The sequence below is a fragment of the Lagopus leucura genome, unplaced genomic scaffold (genome assembly GCF_019238085.1).
Source record: "Lagopus leucura isolate 7727_CA_CO unplaced genomic scaffold, USGS_WTPT01 35276-5_obj-0_obj, whole genome shotgun sequence".
Lineage (NCBI taxonomy): Eukaryota > Metazoa > Chordata > Aves > Galliformes > Phasianidae > Lagopus > Lagopus leucura.
The window spans coordinates 36,271-59,164 of NW_024965710.1; the positions used below are offsets into that span (position 1 = coordinate 36,271).

The 22,894-nt window shown below is 46.4% G+C and overlaps 1 protein-coding gene across 1 annotated transcript; it reads right to left on the reverse strand.

Annotated features, from left to right (window-relative positions):
* Positions 1-55: 55 nt before the first annotated feature.
* Positions 56-20,939, reverse strand: LOC122192253 (proto-oncogene Wnt-3). The gene is made up of 4 exons (XM_042892777.1): positions 20,860-20,939; positions 7,276-7,517; positions 1,804-2,069; positions 56-535 (listed from the first exon to the last, which is right to left on the reverse strand). The coding sequence occupies exons 1-4, from the start codon at positions 20,937-20,939 to the stop codon at positions 56-58; spliced, it is 1,068 nt and encodes a 355-aa protein (XP_042748711.1).
* Between the last annotated feature and the right edge of the window lie 1,955 nt (positions 20,940-22,894).

The following is a 22,894-nucleotide window of genomic DNA, read 5'->3' on the forward strand; positions in this document are numbered from 1 at the left end:
GGAGCCCCATGCCCCGCTCTGGATCAGCCTCCCAGCAGCTGGAGACCTACAGCGTTTACTTGCAGGTATGGACGTCGTAGACACGTATGCACTCCTGGCAGCTCACGTAGCAGCACCAGTGGAAGATGCAGTGGCACTTCTCCTTCCTTTTTTCAGTCCTGGTGTTGTGGCCCCGGCCGCAGCACAGCAGGTCGCAGCCGTCGATGCCGTGCGAGGTGACATTGCAGGTTCTGTCCCTTGTCCCGAAGGAGCCCGTCTCTGGGTTGGGCTCACAAAAATTCGGCGAGTTCTCATAGTAAACCAAATCCCGCTCTGTCGGCGGCTTGAAAAGGGCGTACTTAGCCCGAAGAGTTTCTACCCAACCCCGGGATTCCCTGTGCTTCTCCACCACCATCTCGGACGCGCTGTCGTATTTGTCCTTCAGGTAATCGCCAATCGCCCGGAAGTCGGGCTGTGCCCACCAGCAAGTCTTGACTTCGCAGCTTCCCGAGAGCCCGTGGCACTTGCACTTCAGGTGCATGTGGTCCAGGATGGTCTGCCCAGGAGAGAAAACAGTCAGCGGGGATCACGCTCCTTGGGTTCTCTATTTTGAAAGGTTAACTTGGATCCTAAAGTGGGCACTTCACACTACGGCACTTCCCTCAAGGGCAGGAAGCGTTTCTCCTCCTCTTTATTGTTACAAATTACACAGAATATTTGAGACTAAATGATTGTCCAAGCTTAAAATATAGCAATTACCTCCTTCTTCCCCAGCCTCCCCTGAAAGATCTCATTAGTTTATCTAGGAAGGCAGCTATTCATGTCCCATCCTAGAGTGTCTCAGCGTATGCTGACACGAAATGGGTTAAGGAATGATGTGTTTTTTAATGGATCCTTACTTTAATACTGGAGTGAGATAGTCATTACATAGGGCTAGATTGCTCAGTCTTTGCATGTGTGAGGTCGTATTGCTTTGTGAATAACTGGATCCATTGGTTAATTGATGTTTTCATTCATAATTACATGGAGGAGGCTCGTTGCCCTCTACAGCTGCCTGAAAGGAAGTTGTGGTGGGGTGAGGTTGGCCTCTGCTCCAGGTAACAGCAAAAGGACGAGGGGGAATGGCCTCAAGTTGTGCCAGGGGAGGTTCATGCTCAATTTTAGGAGAAACTTCTCCAAAAGAGTGGTGATGCATTGGCACAGAGAGCTGGTGGAGTCACCGTCCCTGGAAGCGTTCAAGAAGTGTGAAGATGTGGTACCTAACAGGTATGGCTCAGTGCTGGTGGTAGGTAGGTAGACTAGACAGCCTTAGTGGCCTTTTCCACAACCTTAATGATTCTATGATTCCAAGCCTTTCTTCAACTGGATTCAGACATCTGAGCTGAGCTTTGTCTGGAAAGCGTGGGCATGGAATCATTAAGGTTGGAAAAGATCTCCAAGCTCCACAAGCCCAGCCCTGCCCACCCTCACGGTGCTCACTGCCCACCTCCCTCAGTGCCACATCCCCACATCTCTCGAGCACCTCCAGGGACAGTGACTCCACCACCTCCCTCCCCAGCCGTGCCGATGACTCGCTGCTTTTTCAGCGAAGAAATATTTCCTAATACATCCCGATACAGTTGTGATTGGGAGCTGTGGTGGGAGGCGTAAACACCTCCGCTGGGTAAATTTCACTGGATATGTGTGATGGAGAGCTGCTCCAATCATCTGTGCATCTATCCACAGAATTTTAGGGGTTGGAAGGGACCTCAGGAGTACATCAGGGCCTCACTGAGGCTGCGTTCATGGGCTGCCCATGCAGCTTGGGGCCTGCGGAGCACTCACCGTCCTCCCAGCCTCGTTGTTGTGTCTGTTCATGGCTGAGCGCGCATCCGGACGATTCTCTCGAGCATCTGCGAATTCCCGGGACACCAACACCCCGAAGTCAGCATCCTCGCTGCATCCACCCCATTTCCAGCCCTCTCCTGGAGGCCCTTTGTGGTGGGAGTCACAGCCGCAGATGGTGGAGGTGCCCTCGGCGCAGGAGCGGGTCACAGCAAAGGCGACGCCGGCTGACGCGATGGCGTGGACAAACGCAGACTCTCGTGTGGCTGGGAAGGAGCAGAACCCACGCGGTTACGTGCCAAGTAATGCTTCGTTCCTTCCCAGCCTCCTTCAAAATCTCAGTAAGACACAAAGCGTTATTTTACTTCTTTTTCTCTGAACTGCCTTTGAAACACCTGGGTTAAAGTGTGACTCTAGCTTAAGGAGTTTCCAGAGTGACTAACAAAGAACCTGGCCTAGTGGGAAGCGTCCCTGCTCATGGCAGTGGTGGCAGTAGACAATCTGGAAGGTCTCTTCCAATTCACACCAGTCAAGGGTTCTGTAGCTACGTTCCATAATTTCTGGTCTGGAAACCCAAAGAGGACGCAGGGATTCAGGCCAAGAGAGATAAAGTATCGACCTGTAGAATCATTAAGGTTGGAAAGACATCATCCTCTCCAACCATCAACCCAAGTAGGATCATAGAACTGTAGAACTGTAGAATCATTGGAGCCAGAGCCAGAGGGACCCTGGAAGGTCCTCTGTCCAACTCCCCTGCAGTGAACAGAGACACCTACAAGTAACTGCTATGCATCAGAAATGGGGGAAAGGCTTCAGACGATACGGGGTGGACCATGGCAGAGCAAAGCCTAAGAGCTATTAATTACAGTTAGATGTGTCTAAACTAAACCAAGTTACTTCACAGCAATGGGTGCTGTTAGCCATCAAATTAACCTTGCAGTTGCTCTTTAATTAGTGAATAATCCTGTAGGAAATCAAAGCAGGTGAAACTTCAGTGTGGTAAAGCAGACAAAGCTCTTGTCTGTGGCTGTTGGCATGCTCCATGTGCACAGTTGCAGTGAGTGGATTCTGACAGGCTCAAAAGACAAATTCCTGCCAGCATTGAATGCTGAAGATGGGAATAAATAAGTTGCCCAGAATGGCTGGATGGACTGGAGCTAGGGATGAGAGCGTGCGTCGACCTACAAAAAGATGAAGGATTTGCTGAACTGGAGCATCTCTGCCCATCACCTCTTCCACCCACAGCCATGGCCTTCAGGACCTCCTCTTCTCCAGTCAATTTTGTGACCCAGAAATGATGGGCATTTTGGATGGCAGCAGCTGAAGTGCCATAATGGGTGGCTCTTTAGCACACTCAAATCATCATCTGGCATCAAGATTTTCTTCTCCTACTGCTACCAGCCAAACTTAGGAGATGTTAGAAGCACCAAAACCCAATGCTATGTTGGAATACAGCTCTGTTGAAGTTCTCCTTGTCTGCTCTTGGTTGAAATTGCAGAGCATTTTTTTGGAAAAGAAAAAAATCCCGGGCTCTTCAGTCCGTCAAGACTTAGGCATGGAGAATGAAATGCAGGGCTGATTTCCCTGCATCCCTTGTGCAACATGGGTAGGGGTCAGTATGGAGAATGAATGCAGATAACTGGGAAGGGCCACCAACAGCCACTGGAGACCACGATGTAGCTTTAGAGGATGGAAAAGGGGGGCCTTGTACACTCTTGAGCTAGCAAATAAATGGTGGCTTCCCTATTGTGAGGCCCTTGGATTTATTGTCACCTCATGCTGGTGCCAGGGTTGTCTCAAAATGCTCTGTCTGGATGGGTGGAAGGCCTGTCTCCCTGGGTGCTGGAAGGGCTGAAGGTGAAATTGGGCTGCCTTGGATCATTGAGCCATGGAATGGTAGAATATCCCAAACTGGAAGGGACCCACAAAGATCAGAGTCCAACTCCTGGCTCAACCCAAACCCAAACCCTACGGCTGGGAGCGGTGCTGTGTTGTTCACTTTCTTTAATTCAAACTCTTCTCTCCTTGCCCTTCCTGGCTCCAATACCCCCTGGAGACCCTGCCTCCATCTACTGAGGGAGAGACCACTGGGGGCTGTGGGGCCACAGGTTGAAAATCACTGCTCCAACTCCAGTTTTTCAGCCCGACAAAAGCTATTTGGGTGGGCCGCGGTCTACAGCAGATCAAATTAGATGGGCTGGTGAGCCGTCCTGGCCCCAAACCAGGACAGAGGGGGAGGACACGAGCCCCTCTCCTTGCCGACATGCCATCGTGTTCCATCACGGGGTCGAAGAGCAGCGGGCATGGGATGAAGGCATGTTCTGTAGGGCTCGCCCTAAGGAGCGCGGTGGTGGCGGTGGGGTTCCTGCACACGGGCCCCTCTGCTCCCACCCTGCTTCACGCCCGACCCCGGCCCACGGCAGCCCCTTGTTGGGGCAGGGAATGAGCTGCCAACACAACAGCATCGCCTGGAAATTCTCCCCTTGGGTCCGGGCGAGGAGCCGGGAGAATTTCCCAGAGATGAAATGAGGGAGCAGAGTTCCCAGAACCAGGGGAGGGGCTGGCGAGGGAGGATTAGAGCGATCTTGACAGTGCACCACTGCGACTGTCTCCCAGCCGGGCCGTTACCTGCTGGGACACTCAATTTGCCATTGTTCCCGCGGTGTCACACTGTATTACCAGCATAATGCTGAATGTTTCCGCCGGCCAGCGTACCCACGGCACAGAGCACTGGCATTCCCCAGGAGCACCTCGTAGCAACGAGGCAATGTTCCCCTGTCCTGCCGTCACCCTCCAATCCCGCCAGCCGGGCTGGGAAATCCCTATTGATGGCTCTCCCCAGCCCCCCGCCACCGGATCAGAATGGCTAAAGGGCGTGTGAATGGTGCAGCAATTTGAAACGACCGCAGTGCTGGGATGGTATCGCTCGCCCTGCCTCACAGTAGGGGAGGAAGCTTAGCTCTTTCTCATCGGTATAAGCTTATTTTTCTCTCTCCCTCTCTCTTCTCCCTCCCCCTCCCTTTAAGCTGTGGAGTTTATATCAAGACAGCCCCTGATCCCACACACCCCTGTTTAGATGCAAATGACTGCGAGTGTCATGGCTGAGAAAAGCCATGGGTTATCTTGGTGCGGTCTGCCTTTTCACTGCTCGTGTCAGGGGCTTAGCCAAGCACAAGGACCCCAACGGCAGCCCAGGCCCAGCTGCCTCTCCTGCACCTGGCCCTGCCACCAGAAATGGCAGCCACCAGAAATGGGCTCGAGCTGCCCCAGGGCTGAGGAGCACCTTGGTGACACCTGGGGAGGGAAAGCAAGCGCTGCCCCGAAGGATCAGGGAGAAGCACCGATCCCTGCTGCTCATGGCATGGAATCGTAGAGCCATTAAGGCTGGACGGGGCCTCCAAGGTCATCAGCTCTGATCATTCACTTAGCAGCGCCACTTCTAAATCACAGAATCACAAAGTTTGGGCAAGACTCCCAAGGTCATTGAGTCCAGCCTCAACCCTTCCCCACCGTGACCACTCACAGAATCATTAGGGTTGGAAAAGACCTCTACGATCACCAAGCTGAAACCCAACCCATCACCACCACGACCAGTCATAGAACTATAAAGGCTGGACAAGACCTCCAAGGTCGTCGAGTCCAACCATCAACCTCTAAAGCACGTCCCTACACATCTCTTAAGTACCCCCACGGATGGGGACTCTATCCAACCTCAAACTCCCCTGACTCAACTTGAGGCCATTTCTTCTTGTCCTATTGCTTGCTGTTTGGAAGAAGAGATGTACCCCATCTCGCTATGACCTCATTGAGGTGGTTGTAGGGAGCAATAAGCTCTCCCGGAGCCTCCTGTTGGCTCAGCCTTGGCTTTGGTATAGGACTTGGCTGAAAGAGGCATCATCTTTTCATAAAAGCTGACCTTGTTTTAAGAAGAGAAGGGAGGGAGGAGAGGGGAAAGCAGGTTTTTCCTTCCTCCTTGTCCTAAAGCTGCCCCAGACTGAACACCTGCAGTATAAATCACGTCTGAGGATTTGCTTGTAAAAACATGATCTTACCCCAGATTCTGGGGTTGTGTTGGTTTTTCTTTTTTTTTTTCTTCTTTTTTTCCTTTTTTTTTTTTTTTTTTTTTTTTTGGTAGAAAAGACATGCAAAAAAGAAAACCTGCAGAAAACTAATCAGTGGCCTTAGGAAATGAAAGGCTCACCAGCCACAGCAAAACCCCCACAAGCTGGAATTCTGGGTTGGGCTGTGGCACATGGATGGAAACCAGGTTGATCTCCATGGGTTGGTGTTCAGCAGCCCGCCAGTGGGAGCATTTCCATTGATAACTCATCGTTTGATCAGGAAAACTCTACACCAAACGTGCCCGGTGATTTTTCTCCATCTGTCAGGATGATTTCAGAGCTAGAGGTGATATTTTACTTTGTCAGCTCTGAGTGCATGGAGATGTTGAGACATGTCTGCGTGTGGGGCTTTGCTCCAGTCCCCACAGCTGAAAGAATCTTAAAATATTCTTCATAAATTCAAAGTTCAGTTTACTCATTAAGGGGAGGACGTTCACGTCCAAATTTTTAGTGCTTTAATGATGACAGAAGTGGTGGTGAGAGATTTTTTCAGTGCCTGAGTGCTATAATAGTTCTTTCATAATGTGCTTAAAGTTTTTACAATAGTTTTAAGGAAAGTTAAAACCTTCTGATCTTGTAAGTGTTGACATTTAGGACATGTATTTATTAGGCAACAAGTTACAGTGTAAAAAGGCTTTGTGACAAATTATTTGATTGTAAATACAGCAGTTATCTCAAAATCATCCTGACAGAGCACAAAGGAATTGAATCTTACAGTCACTATTAGCACTGAAATGGGATGGGATGGGCTGGAATGGGAAGAGATGGGATGGGATTGAAAGGGATGGGATGAGATGGGATGGAATAGGATGAGATGAGATGAAATGGGATGGGATGGGATGGGATAGGATGGGATGGGATGGGATGAGCGAGGAGGAGATGGGCTGAGTTGGGATGGGATGAAAAGGGGTGGGATGGAAAAGGATGAGTCGGGATGTGTTGGGATGGGTAGGATGGGGTATGATGGGATATAATGGAAGTTTTACCTACTGTATGTTTCTGTTTCATGGGTGTGCTATTTTATCTGAGATCTTGGTTCCCTAACTGGATATCATGCGAGATGTGGAACCTGACACCAAAGCCCTCCAGCAGTCTCATCTCAGACCGCATTTGGCTGCAGGCTAGTATTTCAACTACACCCAACATCTCACTTTTCACAGTGTAATGCCCAGGGTGTTGGGATTTCCATCCTTCTTGTGTGAGTTTCTGGAGTACCTGGCTGGTGGATCTAGGAAGATGGGCATTCAGTAGGAAAAGATGAAGAGGAGCGGGAATATGTGTTTGGAAAGCCAAGTGGAGATGAGACGCCAGGGCTCTGCCTGCCCCCCAAGCCCCTGACTTTGCTGTTTACCTTTGTCCAGGACAGGCCCGAAGATGGCCAGGCTGTCATCGATGGTGGTGCAGTTCCAGCGACGCCCTCGGAACTGGTGCTGGCACTCCTGGATGCCCAGCTTCACCCCCTCGGCCACGCTGGGCATGATCTCGATGTAGTTGCGGCAGAAGCGGAGCTGTTTGGGGACGAGGCCGGGGATGGAGCCGCAGAGGATGGGCTGGGACCCCAGGGAGCTGTACTGCTGGCCGAGAGCAAGGGACCTGCGAGGGAGAGAGGGCAGGTGAGTGGTGGGAAATCAGCTGGCACTTGTGCCAGGAGAGGTTCTGGTTGAGTTTTAGGAAGAAAAAAGGCACTGGAACATGAAGGTGGTGGAGTCACCATCCCTGGATATGGTCAAGAACTGTGGGGATGTGGCACTGGGGAACACGGTCAGTGGGCATAGCGGGGCCGGGCTGGGGTTTGACTTGGGGATCTCAGAGGTCTTTTCCAGCCTTCGTGATTCTATGATTCTATGACCATATGAATGGGCACAGTGGGTATGGGTTGGTGGTTGCACTTGGTGATCTTGGAGGTCTTTTCCAACCTTAATGATTTGATGATTCTGTGAATCTGTGATCCTGATGCCCATCTCAAATGCCAAGAATGCACAGGAGCATTGGTGCTCTATGAGCCTCAGCCAGTTCCCAGCATCATTTCTCCAGATGTCAAACAAATAGATGAGTGTCCTCAAAAGAGCAGGGGGAGAAAATACCAGGAAGAAGGGCTCATTTGTCCCCCTCTACCCCAAGCCCACAGGTTCAGGGTGCTGCAGCTCTGCTCTGACCTCCTGGGACCCATGGACCGACGATTCCCTGTGCAGCTCCTGAGACACAAAGATGGAACAAAATCTGTTCCAAATCTGGATCTGAGATGCCAGGGGCACATTCTGGCATGCCTTTGTGTGCATGTGTACGAGCACGGTGCACTACAGAAGGAGCATGAGTGCCTATGGCAAACACATGGGAAATCCCTTTTTTCTTTCTCTGCTTAATCCCTTAAATCTCTCAGGAGTCCTGACACTGTCTGTCAGGCCAGTGACTCCTTTTGTTCCAATAGCCCTGGAGTCAGCAGAGTTGGGATCCGGCTGACCTCCGTGTCTCCCATTGGCTGGGGATGAGGTTTAGGAACCCTGGGAGGAAATGGTCTTGTGCAGACCAGATGGGATCATTCTTCCTACATCCTTCTCCTTTTCCCCCTCTCTTCCCATCTTTTCCCCCTCTTCTCCCTTGTTTTCCGCTCTTCTCCTCTTCTTTCCCCTTTTCTCCTCTTTTCTTCTCTTTCCTCCTCCTCTCCCCTCTTTTTCCCTCCTTGTTTTCCCTTCTTTTCTCCTGTTTTCCACTGTTTTCCCCTATTTTCCAAACAAACTCATCTTCCATTTGGAAGTTTGGAAAAATTCGTGATACTGAGAGAAATCTGACCTGAAACTCTTTGAAAAGAACAGGATTTGGCCAGTTTAGAGCTGTGCTAAAGCATATTATATCAAGCAGAATATGAATATTTTTAAATTCTCATAATTTTCTGACAACAGCCCTTTGTGAACACAAAGTTTTGGGTTTGTCTAAAGATCAAGAGCAGCATGAGGGATATTTTTGCAAGTAAAAACATGCAATATATATGCACATATAAGCTTGAGAAACGCCGGGTCTCAAATGAATAGGCAGAAAGACAACAAAATTAGAATAAGGAATAATGCAGTTTGCTAGTGAACTGCCTAATATAAGTGAATCTCACGCCTTTGCTCATAAATCACCCACTATTTAATCTCTACTGGACATGCCTTGAGTTTTGATCTTTTCTGTAGAGCGTCCAGAAACTCTCCTTAAACCCTTACAAATGCAAATGTTCACCCAGATTCACTCCCAACACTGTGGTTGGGTATAAGGAGGGAAAGAACCATCTGAGAGCTCTCCCACAGGGACAGCTCAAGGTGTTCCAATCCCTCTTGGTCCCCAGAGACGTGAAGTCCTCCACTGATGCAGGAGCAACCCAGAGCATTGCTGGCACATTGGTTGAACCTGAACTGCTGCACTGCTAAATTCTCTCATCTTCACATCTGTTGGGAAGGGAAGGAGAGAAGGAAGTGTCCTTCCAAAGCTCTGCATCAAACAGGTCCAGAGCACTCAATGTTGGATGCTTGACCTCAGCTTCAATACCAACTCCAGGGTTGTCCAAACTCCCAGGAGAGGAGAAGCCATGAGCTCCGTGTCTTCATGGGTCCATGTCCATGGGCACTCCAACCAATTTCCTGAGGACTGAACAAGCCTTGTGACAGAGTACTGCCCTACTGGTAGGAGGGTGATGGGTCTGAAAATGCTGGGTTGACAGAGATATAGCAGCAGAAAAAAAAAAGCATGTCTATATATGGCAGATTTATGTACTAAAAAGGGTCGATTCAGGCAATGTGGACAAAGCACCAGTAGTGGATGGACAACAGAGGAAGCAAGAAGAGACTTGCACTGTGGCAGTTTGCAGAAGCTGAATTGCTTGAAGTATTTAATCCTAGGAAGACAGGAATAATAAGAATGGCAATGGGTGTAGAAAATTGCAAGAAGGGAAATCCAGAGAAGGAACAGCTGGGATGGTTGGATGTCAGATGGGGTCCACAGAGATGCAAACTTTGGTGTCTGTGGGCAAGATCCTTGTGACAGAACCCTAATTCTGGAGCAGAACCATCTCCTTCTGCAGTTGCTCCTGAGTAGGCAGTCCACGCTGGTCCCAGCAATGCCAGACAATAGCTATACTTATTGCTTATCTCGCATGTAATGCTCCCTTCCATCACACATGCTGGCCATTAGATAATCTGTGGGGATAGCAAATATCCCAGTGGTGCCATCTGATGCCATTGTACTGAATGACTTGTGCCAATGGAGGTGGTGAGATGGGTTGGGGTTGGACTTGGTGATCTTGGAGATCTTTTCCAACCTCAACGTTCTATGACTCTATGCCTGGTTTGTATCCAGGCAGTGGTTGCTCTCAGTATCTACAAGGCACATCACTTACTGTCTCAATATGGACTCAGCACATTGAGGGGAATTACTGTTCCCTCTTCTTGGTATTGGTGGCAAGAGACCAGAAACTCTGTCTTCTAGTGGGCAGTGCCCAATAGATGTGATTGTGATGATCAGAAATTGAGAGCACGTGGTGCAGCAGGAGAGGTTGAGAGAACTGGGCAGGAGGAGAGGAGGCTGAGGACTGACTAAAGACTGCCTACAGCTCCATGTGATGAAGTTGTAAATTTGATGGCGCCAAGCTCTTGGAAATTCAATTGGCATTAGGAAAAATTCTCTTGCTGGAAGATCCGTCCCTGGGCCAGGTTGTCATCAAAATGGAGGTCTCCAGTGAGGGGTGTTTGTAGGGTTCAGTTGGACCCCGTTGCCTGGGGTGATGCTGGGGACGGCAATGCCTCAGGGGCAGATGGGGCTGTAGAACCAAAGGTCCCTTCCCATTGGCACAGTTGTTGGGAGAATTGTAGAGGCAGCAAATCCCCACAGCCCAACAGCTGTATGAAGGCACAAGGTGATGAATGCCTCTAAAAGTAATTCCAACAGGGTCTTGCTGCTGTCCATCCTAAGGATGGTTTTGTATTCCCGTTACCATCATTGAGCTCTGGCCAAGTGTGTGCTGTCTTATCCAGTCAAGAGCACATGAAGCTGCAGAAAATAGAGTGTTTTAAGCCTCCTCCTTGTTGTAAATCGGATGTTAAACATGGAGAGGGGACAAAAGAGCAATAGCAGTGAGCTGAGGCAGTGGCTTATGTTGACAGTTTGATTGGTCTATTGGAAAGACTTCTGAGAGATTATTGAGTTAAAGTGAGGGGAGCGGTGAGATTAAGACTTTCTGTGCAGCAGAAGAGGGCGAGACAATGGCTGGTGAGTGGGAATTCAGAGCAGCAAAAGGCAAAGCACGAGTGTGGAAGAAAAAGGCAGATGTTCAACACTTGCTGCAGATTCTCTAACACTGTGTGTCTTCAAATCCAGTCTATGATTTTCTGTTTGAGCCAATACGAATGAATTTCTCACCCTTAGGGTAAAAAGATCAAATGCAGTGGTTGCCGAGAGGATTTTTTTTCTGTCCTCTGGGTTAAAAGTCAGCTCAGTAATTGGAAACAGTGTGATAACTACAGACCACATATGAACCCCAGTGCCCCTCGTGCAGGGGATGGAGAAAGGATGCTGTGTTCCCAAAATGACCTTGCTGAAAATCCTCTCAATGCTTCATGGTATGTGAGACAGAAGTGTTTCCCTTAAATTCAAACCAAGGAAAGTTCCTTTGTTTCCTGTGGATTTTTTTTTTTTTTTTTTTTTGCCCAGCAGTTCTTCTTAGAGACAGAAAAATCTGTCTTCCTGGACACTGGGATGCCAGAAGGAGAGAGGAGGATGAGGAGCAAATTGGCAAGTGGAAAAGCAAGAATTACCAAGGTTGAAATTACCAAGGCTGGTCTCCTCAGGGAGACGTGTTTTCTAATCATAATACAATTAAGTTTGAAAAAGATCTCCAAGATCATCAGTTCCAACTGTCAACTCATCCCCACCAAGCCCTCTCATAGAATCATAGAACATTAAGGTTGGAAAAAACACTAAGATCATTTATTCCAACCATGCTAATGATAAACCTGACTCTCAGAATAATTAAAGTATGTAAATATAATTCCTTTCTTAATCTCCTTTTATGCGCCATATTGGACATTCTTGACAATACTGTGTCATTCCATGTATGCTACCCAAGTTCCTAAGGATTTTGAATAGGTACTATTGCAGATTTCTCTGGGTTAACTGACATTTATGTTTGGGAATGCCTTCTGCTCACCCTCAGACTACTGTAGAACTCCAAGGTGAAGCTGGCCCAGGGTCTACCCACAGGGTAGCCTTGAGCATGGTCAGCACTGCATCTTGCAAACTTGGAACAGAAGTGGCACACCAGCTTCAGTAGTTATTTTTGGAAAACTACAGCACAGTATGTAGAAGATTATGGAGAAAATCCTCTTCAAGCCACATCCAAACACATCACAGACAAGTCTGGGAACTGCTGACATGGATTTACCTATGGCAAATTCAAAGGAATATTCTCAGCAGACTGAGAAATGGTATGGGAGCTACGGGCAGGTGGTTGGACTGCATGGTCTTAGTGGTCTTTCCAACCACAATGATTCTGTGATTTTATGTGCTGGTGGGAACTGCCTGAGGCTTAGGATAAGCCAAGGAAAGTGCTGTGTCTGGGTTGAGATGGTCCATAGGACAGGTTGGGCTCGATAGAAGGCAGCTTTGCATCATGGCGTTTTGTGGCGGGCAAGAAATCCGTTATGGACGCCTCCATCTCAGCTGCTCAGGCTCCCTTTGTAATGAGTGGAAAATTATTCACTTTTAGAACATGAACCACTGACCCACTTTACCTGTTTGCTTCTGGATGAGGTTCTCTGGAGCACAGTCTGGACATGCAGTCAGACACCTGGCTTTAAGCTGTGCCTACACAGGGCTTTTACTCACTTTAGATTTCCACAAATGTTGTCCACAAACCATCAAGAGTGGTTTGAAGCCAAAGAGGCATTTCTCACACAAGCTAGCACAGGAAAATGTACCTTACCCATAGAACCAGAACCCTGCCCACCATTTACAAAGCTTTTCAGAAAAGCTGTTTTGGAATCCTTGAATGCTCTGAGCTGTAACTATGCATTTCTCATCGCTCAGGAAGAATTTGACTACGACACCATGGATGGAGATGGAGGAGTCCACCAGCTGAGTGTTCAGCTCTGCCTTTATGCAGTTCTGTGTGGGCCGGTAAGTGGTAGCAGTGATGACCCAACTGAACAGGGTACCAGACAACCCACTCGATCTGGCCCTGATTTGGGCAGGAAGGTTGTGCTCATCACTGTCTCTCATTTCTCCTCTCTCCTCTCCATATTCCCCCCACTCTGGAACTGTCCTTACAGAGATGGTACTTGCTGAAGCCAAATCTCAAATTTACAAAGTTGGGAGGCTGAGCCAAAATTGAACTGAATCGTCCTCATAAAATCATAGAACCATAGAATCATGAAGGCTGGAAAAGACCTTCAAGATCACCAAATTCAACCCTGATCCATTCCCACCATGCCCACTAACCCAGTGCCACGTCTCCATGGTCTGTGAACACCCCCAGGGATGGTGACTCTACACCACCTTGGGCAGCCTGTGCCAATACCTGACCACATTTCTTTTGGAGAACTTTTTCCTAACATTCAGCAAACACATTTTTTTTTCAACACCTATCCTGGCTTTTATCACCTGAGATTACCTGTTAAAAATCCTACCCTAAAATCTTTTTATTGAGGGAATATCTCATTCCACAGTTGCCTTCCCTTTTCACACACTTCACTCAGCCACATTCAGTCCTCCTATCCCTGGAACCGCCTCATTTGGAGGAACAACCTTATCCTTTGCTACTGTCGGCCCTCTTTGCAGTCTCCATATCATCTGCTACCTTGACGCCAGTCTCTTTCTGCATGATGCTGACCTCCATATCTGTCATTCTCAGTGTTCCAGGAATTCTCAGTTCTACTGAAGAATCAGGGGCAGGACCTGAGTGCATGGACATGGTGCACGGTCCAGCTGGAGCGTAGGGTCTCAAGTGGTGTTGTGTGAGCAATCCCTCCTCGATCCTGGGCAGGGAATTTGGGCAAATGGTGATATAACTCAGCCCATGAGCTTGCTCAGGGTGCAGGGGGCAGGGTCAGACCTGAGCCCTTTGCTGTGCCAACATTCCTTCTAATGTCAGAAGCCTTTGCCGTAGGAGTCGCCACAACAAAGGGCTTCAAAACAGAGCAAGAAGATCCCTCCAAATTCCTATAATTTCCTCTTGTCTGAGCACGGCGTGAAGCAGACGAATCCGCTGTTGCATCCCTCGCATTATCTCTGCTGACTGCCCTGTGGATTAGTGTTGCTGCAGCAACAGCACTTTTGTGAGATGAGCCCATTTCGGGAGAGCTGCTCCACTTTGGGTGACTCAGGGCTCTGTCATGGACTTGAAAGTGATTTGGCATCTGCCTCCACCTCTTTGTCTTGGCATCTCCCAAGGTTCGTCTCTGAGTTATTTGCTAGCCAGAAGGGTTGGAGATGGGGGCAGGGCAGGGAGTTGGACTCTGCTTCTCTTCCTAACGATGCAGCATGAATAAAGTTGCTGACGAGGGTGCGTGTCCAGGCACTGGGCTCCTTTATGCCCCGTGTATCAGATGTAAATGTTATGTTCAGCAATGCCTGCTCAAAGCCATGTCACTCTCCATTTAGAAAGCACAATCAAGTGATTCGCCATGGGAGAGAATGTATTCTGCAGGGGCTGCGATAATATGATTCACCCGTGAATTTGCATAAATGCATATGATTTGCATATGCAAATCGGGGCTTCCAGGCTGTGACCGCAATAAACACAGCAATATTTTCAGCACTGCAGAGAGAGATACTGAAATTCATCTGAGATGCACTCCCTGTCAGTGGCTGGGTGCTGGTAGGGCCCAGATGGGTGACGTTTTGAAGAGCCCTTGGCAGGGGTGAACCATTAAGAGCTTGGTGCCTAATGTCTGAAATCACCCACTGCCAGGCACTGAAGCCATCAAAAAGCATTTACTGAATGCATGGATGCAAGAACATCTGTTTTATTGCTGTGGATTGGAATGACCACATCCACCCAGCTGTCCCACGCTTTGGGGTGCGATCTAGAATGGATGGTGTTGAGAATAAGACACCAAGCTCTGTCACGTCTGGATGAACTGGATCTTAATGTATTTAATGTCAGGTGTACCAGAGAAAAGAGTTGAATCTTTTGGAAACAAGATCTACTATTAGTGCCTGTGGTTCATGGTGGTGAAAAGTCAAGCTTCAGCCTGATAATCTCACTGGCAACCTTAGGTTCTTCTATCCTGAGCAGCAAGCTCCTTAGGCACACTCCCATCACCGTTCAAGATCTGTATTACACTCACTGCATTACACACTGAATTTTCACAAGCTAAAAATATGAGGTAAATACTGTCTCCTTATCTGAAGCAATTCAGCACTTCTGGTTGCTTGTTCCTGTTGGCTCATCTCTAGGATTTTCTCATTTTGTATTCCATTTTTGGGAAACATAACGATCAGACTGCAAACAGACCTTGGGTTGTAGAAGTGGACTGAAATAGTCCACTGGCATTCTCAGTGTTTCCTGTTTTGAGAAAAAATCTGATCTCCTCTTCCATTGCCAATCAACCGACATGTCCACAGAAATCTGACCAAGAGACCAAGCAGCAAGGTGCAGAGCTTGCAGATGTTGATCAATTCTACATGTCAATCACTGAGCACCAACTGCAGAGAACTGTTCACAAGAGAATCATGGAATCAAAGTACAATGAAGGTTGGAAAAGGCCTCTAAGATCACTGAATCCAACCGTCCACCTACCACAAATGCTGCTCACAGAACCGTGTCCCACCTCTAAGATAGCTGTCATAAAGTGCCTAACCTATATCAATTCTGTGCAGATTAGGTGTTCTTGAACTGAAAAATTCTATCTATTCTTCACAGGCTGATTGTTGCTCAGAAATTTACCCTGAAATGTCTTTTTAATCACGGGGGATCTGCCATTCTTTCTGGCTATTATTGTGTATATTGAGCTTAACTGAGTTTAAAGCATCCTGTGGGACTGGGTGGTGTGACAGGGACTTTCTATGAGTGGTACAATATTTACTGCCAGGTAGAACCGGGATGTTGGCTTATTAATCAGAATCCTGGAGCCTCATATGACTCCAAGAGAAGGCTGGGCTCGGTGGGGATGGGTTGGGTTGAACTTGGTGATCGTACTGGTCTTCTCCAACCTTGATGTTCTGTGATTCTAAGTGGGAATATAACCAAAACCAGGCAGAGTTGGACACCGAAGATACAAATCCATAACTGCCAGATCTTAAAACAGTGGATGCTTGTTACTAATGCAGCTACACAACTTTGAGCCAGGCCACGTGGACTGGACTGAATGAAAGTAATTATTAATGAGTAGTTAAGTACGTTAGTATGAGTGGTGGTGGGGGATACCACCATGCCTACCTTGGTCTTACACCCTGGTATAAGATTTCAAGGGCTGAGTGATGGCTGACATCATGGTACGGGACCACCATTCATGTAAAGACTCAGTGTAGTACGTAAACAACTCGTTAGACATAAATCCCATGCATTTGAGTCAAACTTATTAATCTGTTTATTACCAAAGTCGGAGCTCAGAGGAAACACAATGCAACAATCAGTTGGAAATTAAATATTTGATTGGAAATCTAACAGAGAATATAAAAGGAAGAACCAAACTGTTGAAATCATCAACAGTCAAGGGAAGGAAATCAAGTGGGAAACAAGGATAGGGAATGGCACAGCTGAGGTATGGAATATCTGTAGTAGATACAGGAAATATGGATGCCTATGAAACATAGAAATGGGATCAGGACAAAATTGGGTTTATCATCAGTGACTACTAACCCCTTCTGTTCTAAACCTGAGAGTTCTGTTGGAAAAATCGCCAGTGCCTAAGCCCATGTGATGCTCAGTGGCTCAGGGAAAGGGTTTCTCACTCAGAAATAAAAGGTCCGATTACTGGGAAAAGAGTAAGAGGCTTGATTACATTTGTAAGATTAGTTAAAACTAGAAAGGTTCAGAGAACTGAAAAAAGACAAATTAGCAAATCAGGAAACCCATCTTCAGGAAAGAAAGGAAAGAGTTTAGTTCCTTGACCACGGAAAATTTGCTGAGCAAATCAGAGTTCTTTCATAGTTTCAGGGGTGGCAAAAGAACTGCACCAACAGTCCACTGACCTGAAAAATTCAAGGAAACAACCTGAAATAATACAGCCTGACCCCCTTATCAGACACTTTTTATTACATCCACATTACGGTAACATTACCTCAAAACTTGAATAATATTAAACCACATCTATTTGTAGACACAAAATAAGCCTCAGATCAAATTAGGAAAAAAAAAAAAAAAAAAAAAAAAAGAAAACAAGAAGTAGTAATAATGAAAAAATAGAATTATGTCTACCAGCAGAAGGCTAACATTAAACTTTGGGTAATTTAAGGAACTTAGGCTGTAACTATTTATACATGGGATATGTGAATTATACAGCCAAATCCTTCCCATTTCAGACCCTTTAGGAAAATCACAGCTTATGGCCATGTGCTGATCCACACCAGATTTACCTCACCCCTGAAACAGCCACTGAAAAACAGGTGTTTAGATGGTATGAATTGTTTGGCTGTGTCTACAAACAGAGAGAGGTCAGATCACAGAGTAACAGAATTGGCTGTGTTGGAAGGGACCTTTAAAGGTCATCAAGTCTGGTATCATCCTTTCCAAGATCAGACTTAAGGTAGATCAGTTTACACAGAGGCAGCATCTTTCCAACAGCAGCAATTCTTTGGTGATTTGCACCTGGCTGGATCCTACCTTCCTGAGAGGTATCTCCCATTGCAATTCTTTCACTGTAATATTTTCAGAAGTGATTCATAATTCTTTAGAGCTACCTGGGTCATAATTTCCATTTCCAGCTCTGTTTAGAGCCATTTTCTTTAGGAAACTGAGACTAAACGTGCTTACTGAATGAATGCCAACCCACTGCATTTCAAACCAGGCTCAGTCTGAGCCACAGGCTGCTGCTGGACCCTCTGCATCCTCTTGGCCAGAGTTAATGAGCTCTGAGCTACTGATAGCCCCGAAGTCACCCCTGAATTTCCCATGCTGTTGCATAGGTTCCCTTAGGTAGGTATCTAACTTTATCAAATAGTGCTTTTAATGAAGGATTCAAACGGAAAGCAATCATCTTCAATTAAAGACAAGTGAGACACTGAAAGGTAAAGAAGTTACATGTCACCTCAAACTGCACCTACGTTCAAATGGTTTTCACATAAGTGAGCTTCCTAAGGAGGAAGTTACAGTGGGATGAGTGAGGACGTTTTTAAATTTCTATTGCCTCTTCCTAAGGATCCAGTGCCACTGGGAACCTCAGAGAGCTGCCAAAGCCTCCAGACTCTCTTGATAAGGGTAGAATTGAATTTGATAACATGCGATGGGAAAAGCCATTCCACCTGCTTAGAGATGAAAAAACAGATGTTTGTGTTATGTGAATCACAGTTCTGGGAAGTGATCTATTGGCATTTTGTCCTCGGGAGCCACGAGTTCTTTACCTCCTGCTTTCACCTGTGGCTCTGAATGTGACCTCTTTCCCCAGGACAGACCCCTGCCAGAGGTCTTGAAGCATCCTTGCCTCATTCAAAGGTGGATAATGCTGGTGGAAGAGGTGAGCATTCAGTGTTATTTACTGGAGTTGTCTTTTTGGACCTCTGAGAGTTCCTAAGAGGCACCTAAGACGTCTGTCGTCATGACCCAAGGCTGTGCATGCCAACTAGGGCCTTGCTGCACACTTTTCTTCCACCTGAAGGGATAGGAAGAGCAGCAGTTTTGTGTCCCCACAGTTCTCCACATCTCTCCATCTCCTCTATCTCTCATTTAGAAGTAGCAATGTGGACAGCATAAGTGTTTGACACGTATCTGAGGAGGCATATCCCCTGTTCATTGCAGGGGAATTGGACTAGATGACCCTCAGGAGTCCCTTCCAACTCAAACAATCCTATGATTCTATGTCAGTACTCCTACAGTTAGCATACAGACAATTTTTCCCATCTCTGCCCCATTTGTTCCTTTTCACTTTTGTAGTACTAGGGTTAGGTTAGAGTTGGCCCTGCGGCCAAGTAGCACAGGTAGCTCCATCTATCTCCTATCCCACCCAGCCCAGATGGTGTAGGGGCCCGGCTCAGGGCACAGAGCAGATACTGTGCTCCATCTTTCCTTCCTCCCCATGTCTTGGGCTGTGAACGAGTGGGGCTCACCGCCAAAAGCTGCCTAAGACCAATGGACTGGGGAGACTACTGATCACAAAATCCATTCCCTGCCTTTCGGCCCTCTGTGAGTCTCTCATTTTAAAGCAGTGGAGATGCTCTGGCACTGTGGATAAAGCCATAATTGCAAAAAACAAAAACAAAAACAAACAAGCAACAAAATAGCATGGATATCTTGTTTGATCCAATCCTTTTCCATGGACTCTGCTTGTCATGCACCATGCATTTCTGCCCACCTTACGTGTCCTCTGCATTGTTCATTTGGGCTGAACTTTAGGGATTTGAAGCAAGGCTAGGACATGGGGCAGGCACCTTTCTGCACCATCTTCTCCTGAAGACAGGAAGAGGCATTTTGCTAATGGAGATATTTTCATAGAAAAAGCGGACCTTTTTGTCAGGAGATTTGGGTTCTCTCTCAGAGAATCCCGTTGCCCCACGTGGTTCCGGGGCGTTTCATTCTTTGGGAAAACATGCTGTGATTTAGCCATGTCACGAACCTGCAGAGCTGCTAAATGCTTCCTGAGCATTCTCATTGTATTCTTGGTCTTTCTCTTTGGGAACTGCGTATTTTCGTTCTCAGTAAGCAGATTATTTTAAACATCGGCTTTCCATCCACATCCCTAAATGCTCCCAGACATGGCAGTCCATTTCCAAGTTCACTCCCACCTACTTCTTGCCATCTCCATGTTGGCACTGAAACGACCTCCTTCAGGAATTAAAAAAAAAGGACTTTTCTGGAAAAAGACAGAAATAACCCAATGATCTCCATAGCACCAATTCCAACCTCTCCCTCTTTGCTCTGTGGATCATTAGGTCTAAAGCCCCCACTTGGCACACACAGAAACTTAATGAGATATATTCCAATGACAAAATCCTACATGATAAAGAGGGAAATTAACTGAAATATTCTGTTATGCAATTGCTTGCTTAAGGGACTTCAAATGCTTTATTCTCTATTTCTTTTCTGTTTTTAACTGCTTCCTTTTGCAAATATATTTATTCATATCGTTATATTTATTTTTAAAATAAGTAACTCAGGTTATTTATTACCAGATACAACCTATTCTTTCATTATTATCACTGTTAGTGCCAAAAAATAAGTGACGTTTCCGTAATTAGAAAGAACAAAACCCATCTTGGAGGAATTTTGCTAACGAACATTTTCTCAGGTGCCATTTGCGTTCTCAGATCATTTGCTGGACTAAATTCACAGAACAGAATGCAACAAAAGAAGAGAAAGAAGTCAAAAAAACTGCAGTGGCCAAAAAGAAAATAGAATTATTATTATTATTATTATTATTATTATTATTTGGAGGATTATTGGAAAGGAAGGAAATAGCTGCGAAACAGCCACGCAACAGCCAAAATTCCTCTTGCACAAGAAATAAAAAACACATCCTTTAACATCTCAAACAAATGCCTATTGCTACAGTGACGAAAATGGAGAAATTAAGAGTGGTGGGGAAGACTCCATTTGCACAAGGGGAAATGTAGGCATCACCCTTTAAAAATCACCCCCAAACTTTTCATTAATTACCAGGCGAATCTGGAGAAATTAAGCTTAGAATTGAACATGTAATCACGGCCGGCTCGGGGTGAAAAGAACCGTGCATGCACACAGATCCCATAGCTAATAATTTAATTAATTCATTAATCAATCATAGGAAGAGGGAAAGGGGGGAAGGAATCTTACCACCAAATGGGGTAACCCGCTAAGACCTTTGTGCCATTGAAGAGAAAAGACAAAATTAATCCAAGCAGGTGGTAATCCATCAGTCCACGCTGGTGCAAGGGGAAAATCGCCGCGAAGTTTTCAGCAAAACATGAAGTGTCAGAATGAAGAACAGCCCCCCTTCCAGAAAAAAAAAAAAAAAAAAAAAAAAATAAAAAAAAAAAAAAAGGAAAAAAAGAGTGAAACAAAGTCCCTTGAAGTGCGGATGACTTTGTGGCTTGTCAGAAACACACCTCTCCAAGCCTTTTCCCCGTAGATCATCCCAAAGCGTCTATTAAAAAGTGCAGGGCTCGGGGATGTCAGCCGGCAGCCAATCAGACCGCATGGCCCAAGGTGAGGGATGAGTCTCCCTCTGCGCTGTCAATCATCTTCTCCTCCCCCTCCACCCCACAACTTTGTTCCTCGCTCCCACCGACAAACCATCTTTGCAAAAGGCTGTGGGATTGGTGGTGGATTTTTCCTTTTTTATTTTTTACTCCTCTTTTCCCTTTCCCCTTCCCCCCCCCCCCCTCTCCCCCAAGAAACTCAGGATGCACAGACTTCTGGCCAAGACGTCGCAAGGTAAGGATGGAGGGCAGCTGTGATTGCACTTAATTTCATGGTGGGGGTGAGGTAGACAACTTATTCTTTAGAGGGATGTGAGCATTAACCCTTGCAGGAGCACCAGGGAGGCAAAATAATCCTCCTTTATCCATGTGTTGATCAGAGCCATGTGGACAAAACTGGTTGTAAACTTTAAATGAATATTGCAGTGCCCATTGTGGGGTGGGATGGGTGGAGGAAGGAGGCAATGGCAGCCTGGATTTCTTTTGAGAAAAAAAATCATGTCAAGAGTGTGAAGATGTCCCATTATTCAGTTTCTTGTGACGTGCAACTCTGGATGCAAAAAGATGAACTGTAGAATCATGGAATCATAGATTGAATAATGGAATCACAGAATTATGGAATTGTAGAATCATGGAATCTTCCTACATCCTAAATTGGAATCACAGAGTCATGTAACCATAGAATATCCTGGTTTGGAGTCATGGAATTGTGGAATCATAGTAGATCCTGAATTGAAATTATAGAATTCTCAGCCATTACAGCTTCATTGCAGTGGAGCTGCCCAGTCTATAAGCATGTCGAGATGAGGTGCTGGCAAATCAATTTTGTACGGGGCAATTGTTGTAGCAGAGGTGCAAGATCTTGGGCAGCCCAATGCATCTCATGGCTTTGAAAGTTATAGAGCCTAGCTATAAAGCGTCCCAGCAAATCTCTTACCCAACACCAGCGATGTTTTACTGAATTCAAACACTTTGGTTTAATTAAGCAGTGATTTTCAAATGGGAGCTTGAGGGCACAGGTTTAATTCGCTGTCTGAGTTTTGAGATTTGCAGCAAGAATCTGACCTGGCCGATGCTTTGGAGCTCCACAGACAGAATAGTGATTGAAAGTAATGAATGAAAGTACTTCAGCCATTAAGATGTCAAAAAAGAAAAAGGGAGATGGAAGTTTGATACCTCAGATGATACCACAGGTCATTGGCATCCCATAGGATGGGTGGGGGAGGATCCAAAACAGGGCAGAAATTCAGTTTGGGAAAGCTTTTGAAATCTGAATTAAATGATTGGTTGGAGCATGTGTGGGCCCAGAGAAAGAGGATTTCCCCATCATCAAAGGCTTGGTGGGATATTTCTTTCCATCAAGAATAACTAGAAGTGTTCTTTATCCATTTTTTGTCACTACAGTTTATAAATCAAGACAATATCAAGTCACAAAATCATTGTTCTACGTATTACCAAATGTTGAAAAGCGATCCAAGACTCCAAAACCTGGAGACTTCATTTGCTATTTACTCCAAAAAGGTGTGCATTGGGCAAGGATTGCCCAATGAGAAGAAAGATGAAAAAGCAGTGCTGGGTTTCAGAGCTGCCTCCATTTGTACCATGAGTCCATGAAGTCACAGCATAGGATGCTCTAACTTTTGTCACTTTTTGTCCTTTTAGATACTCCT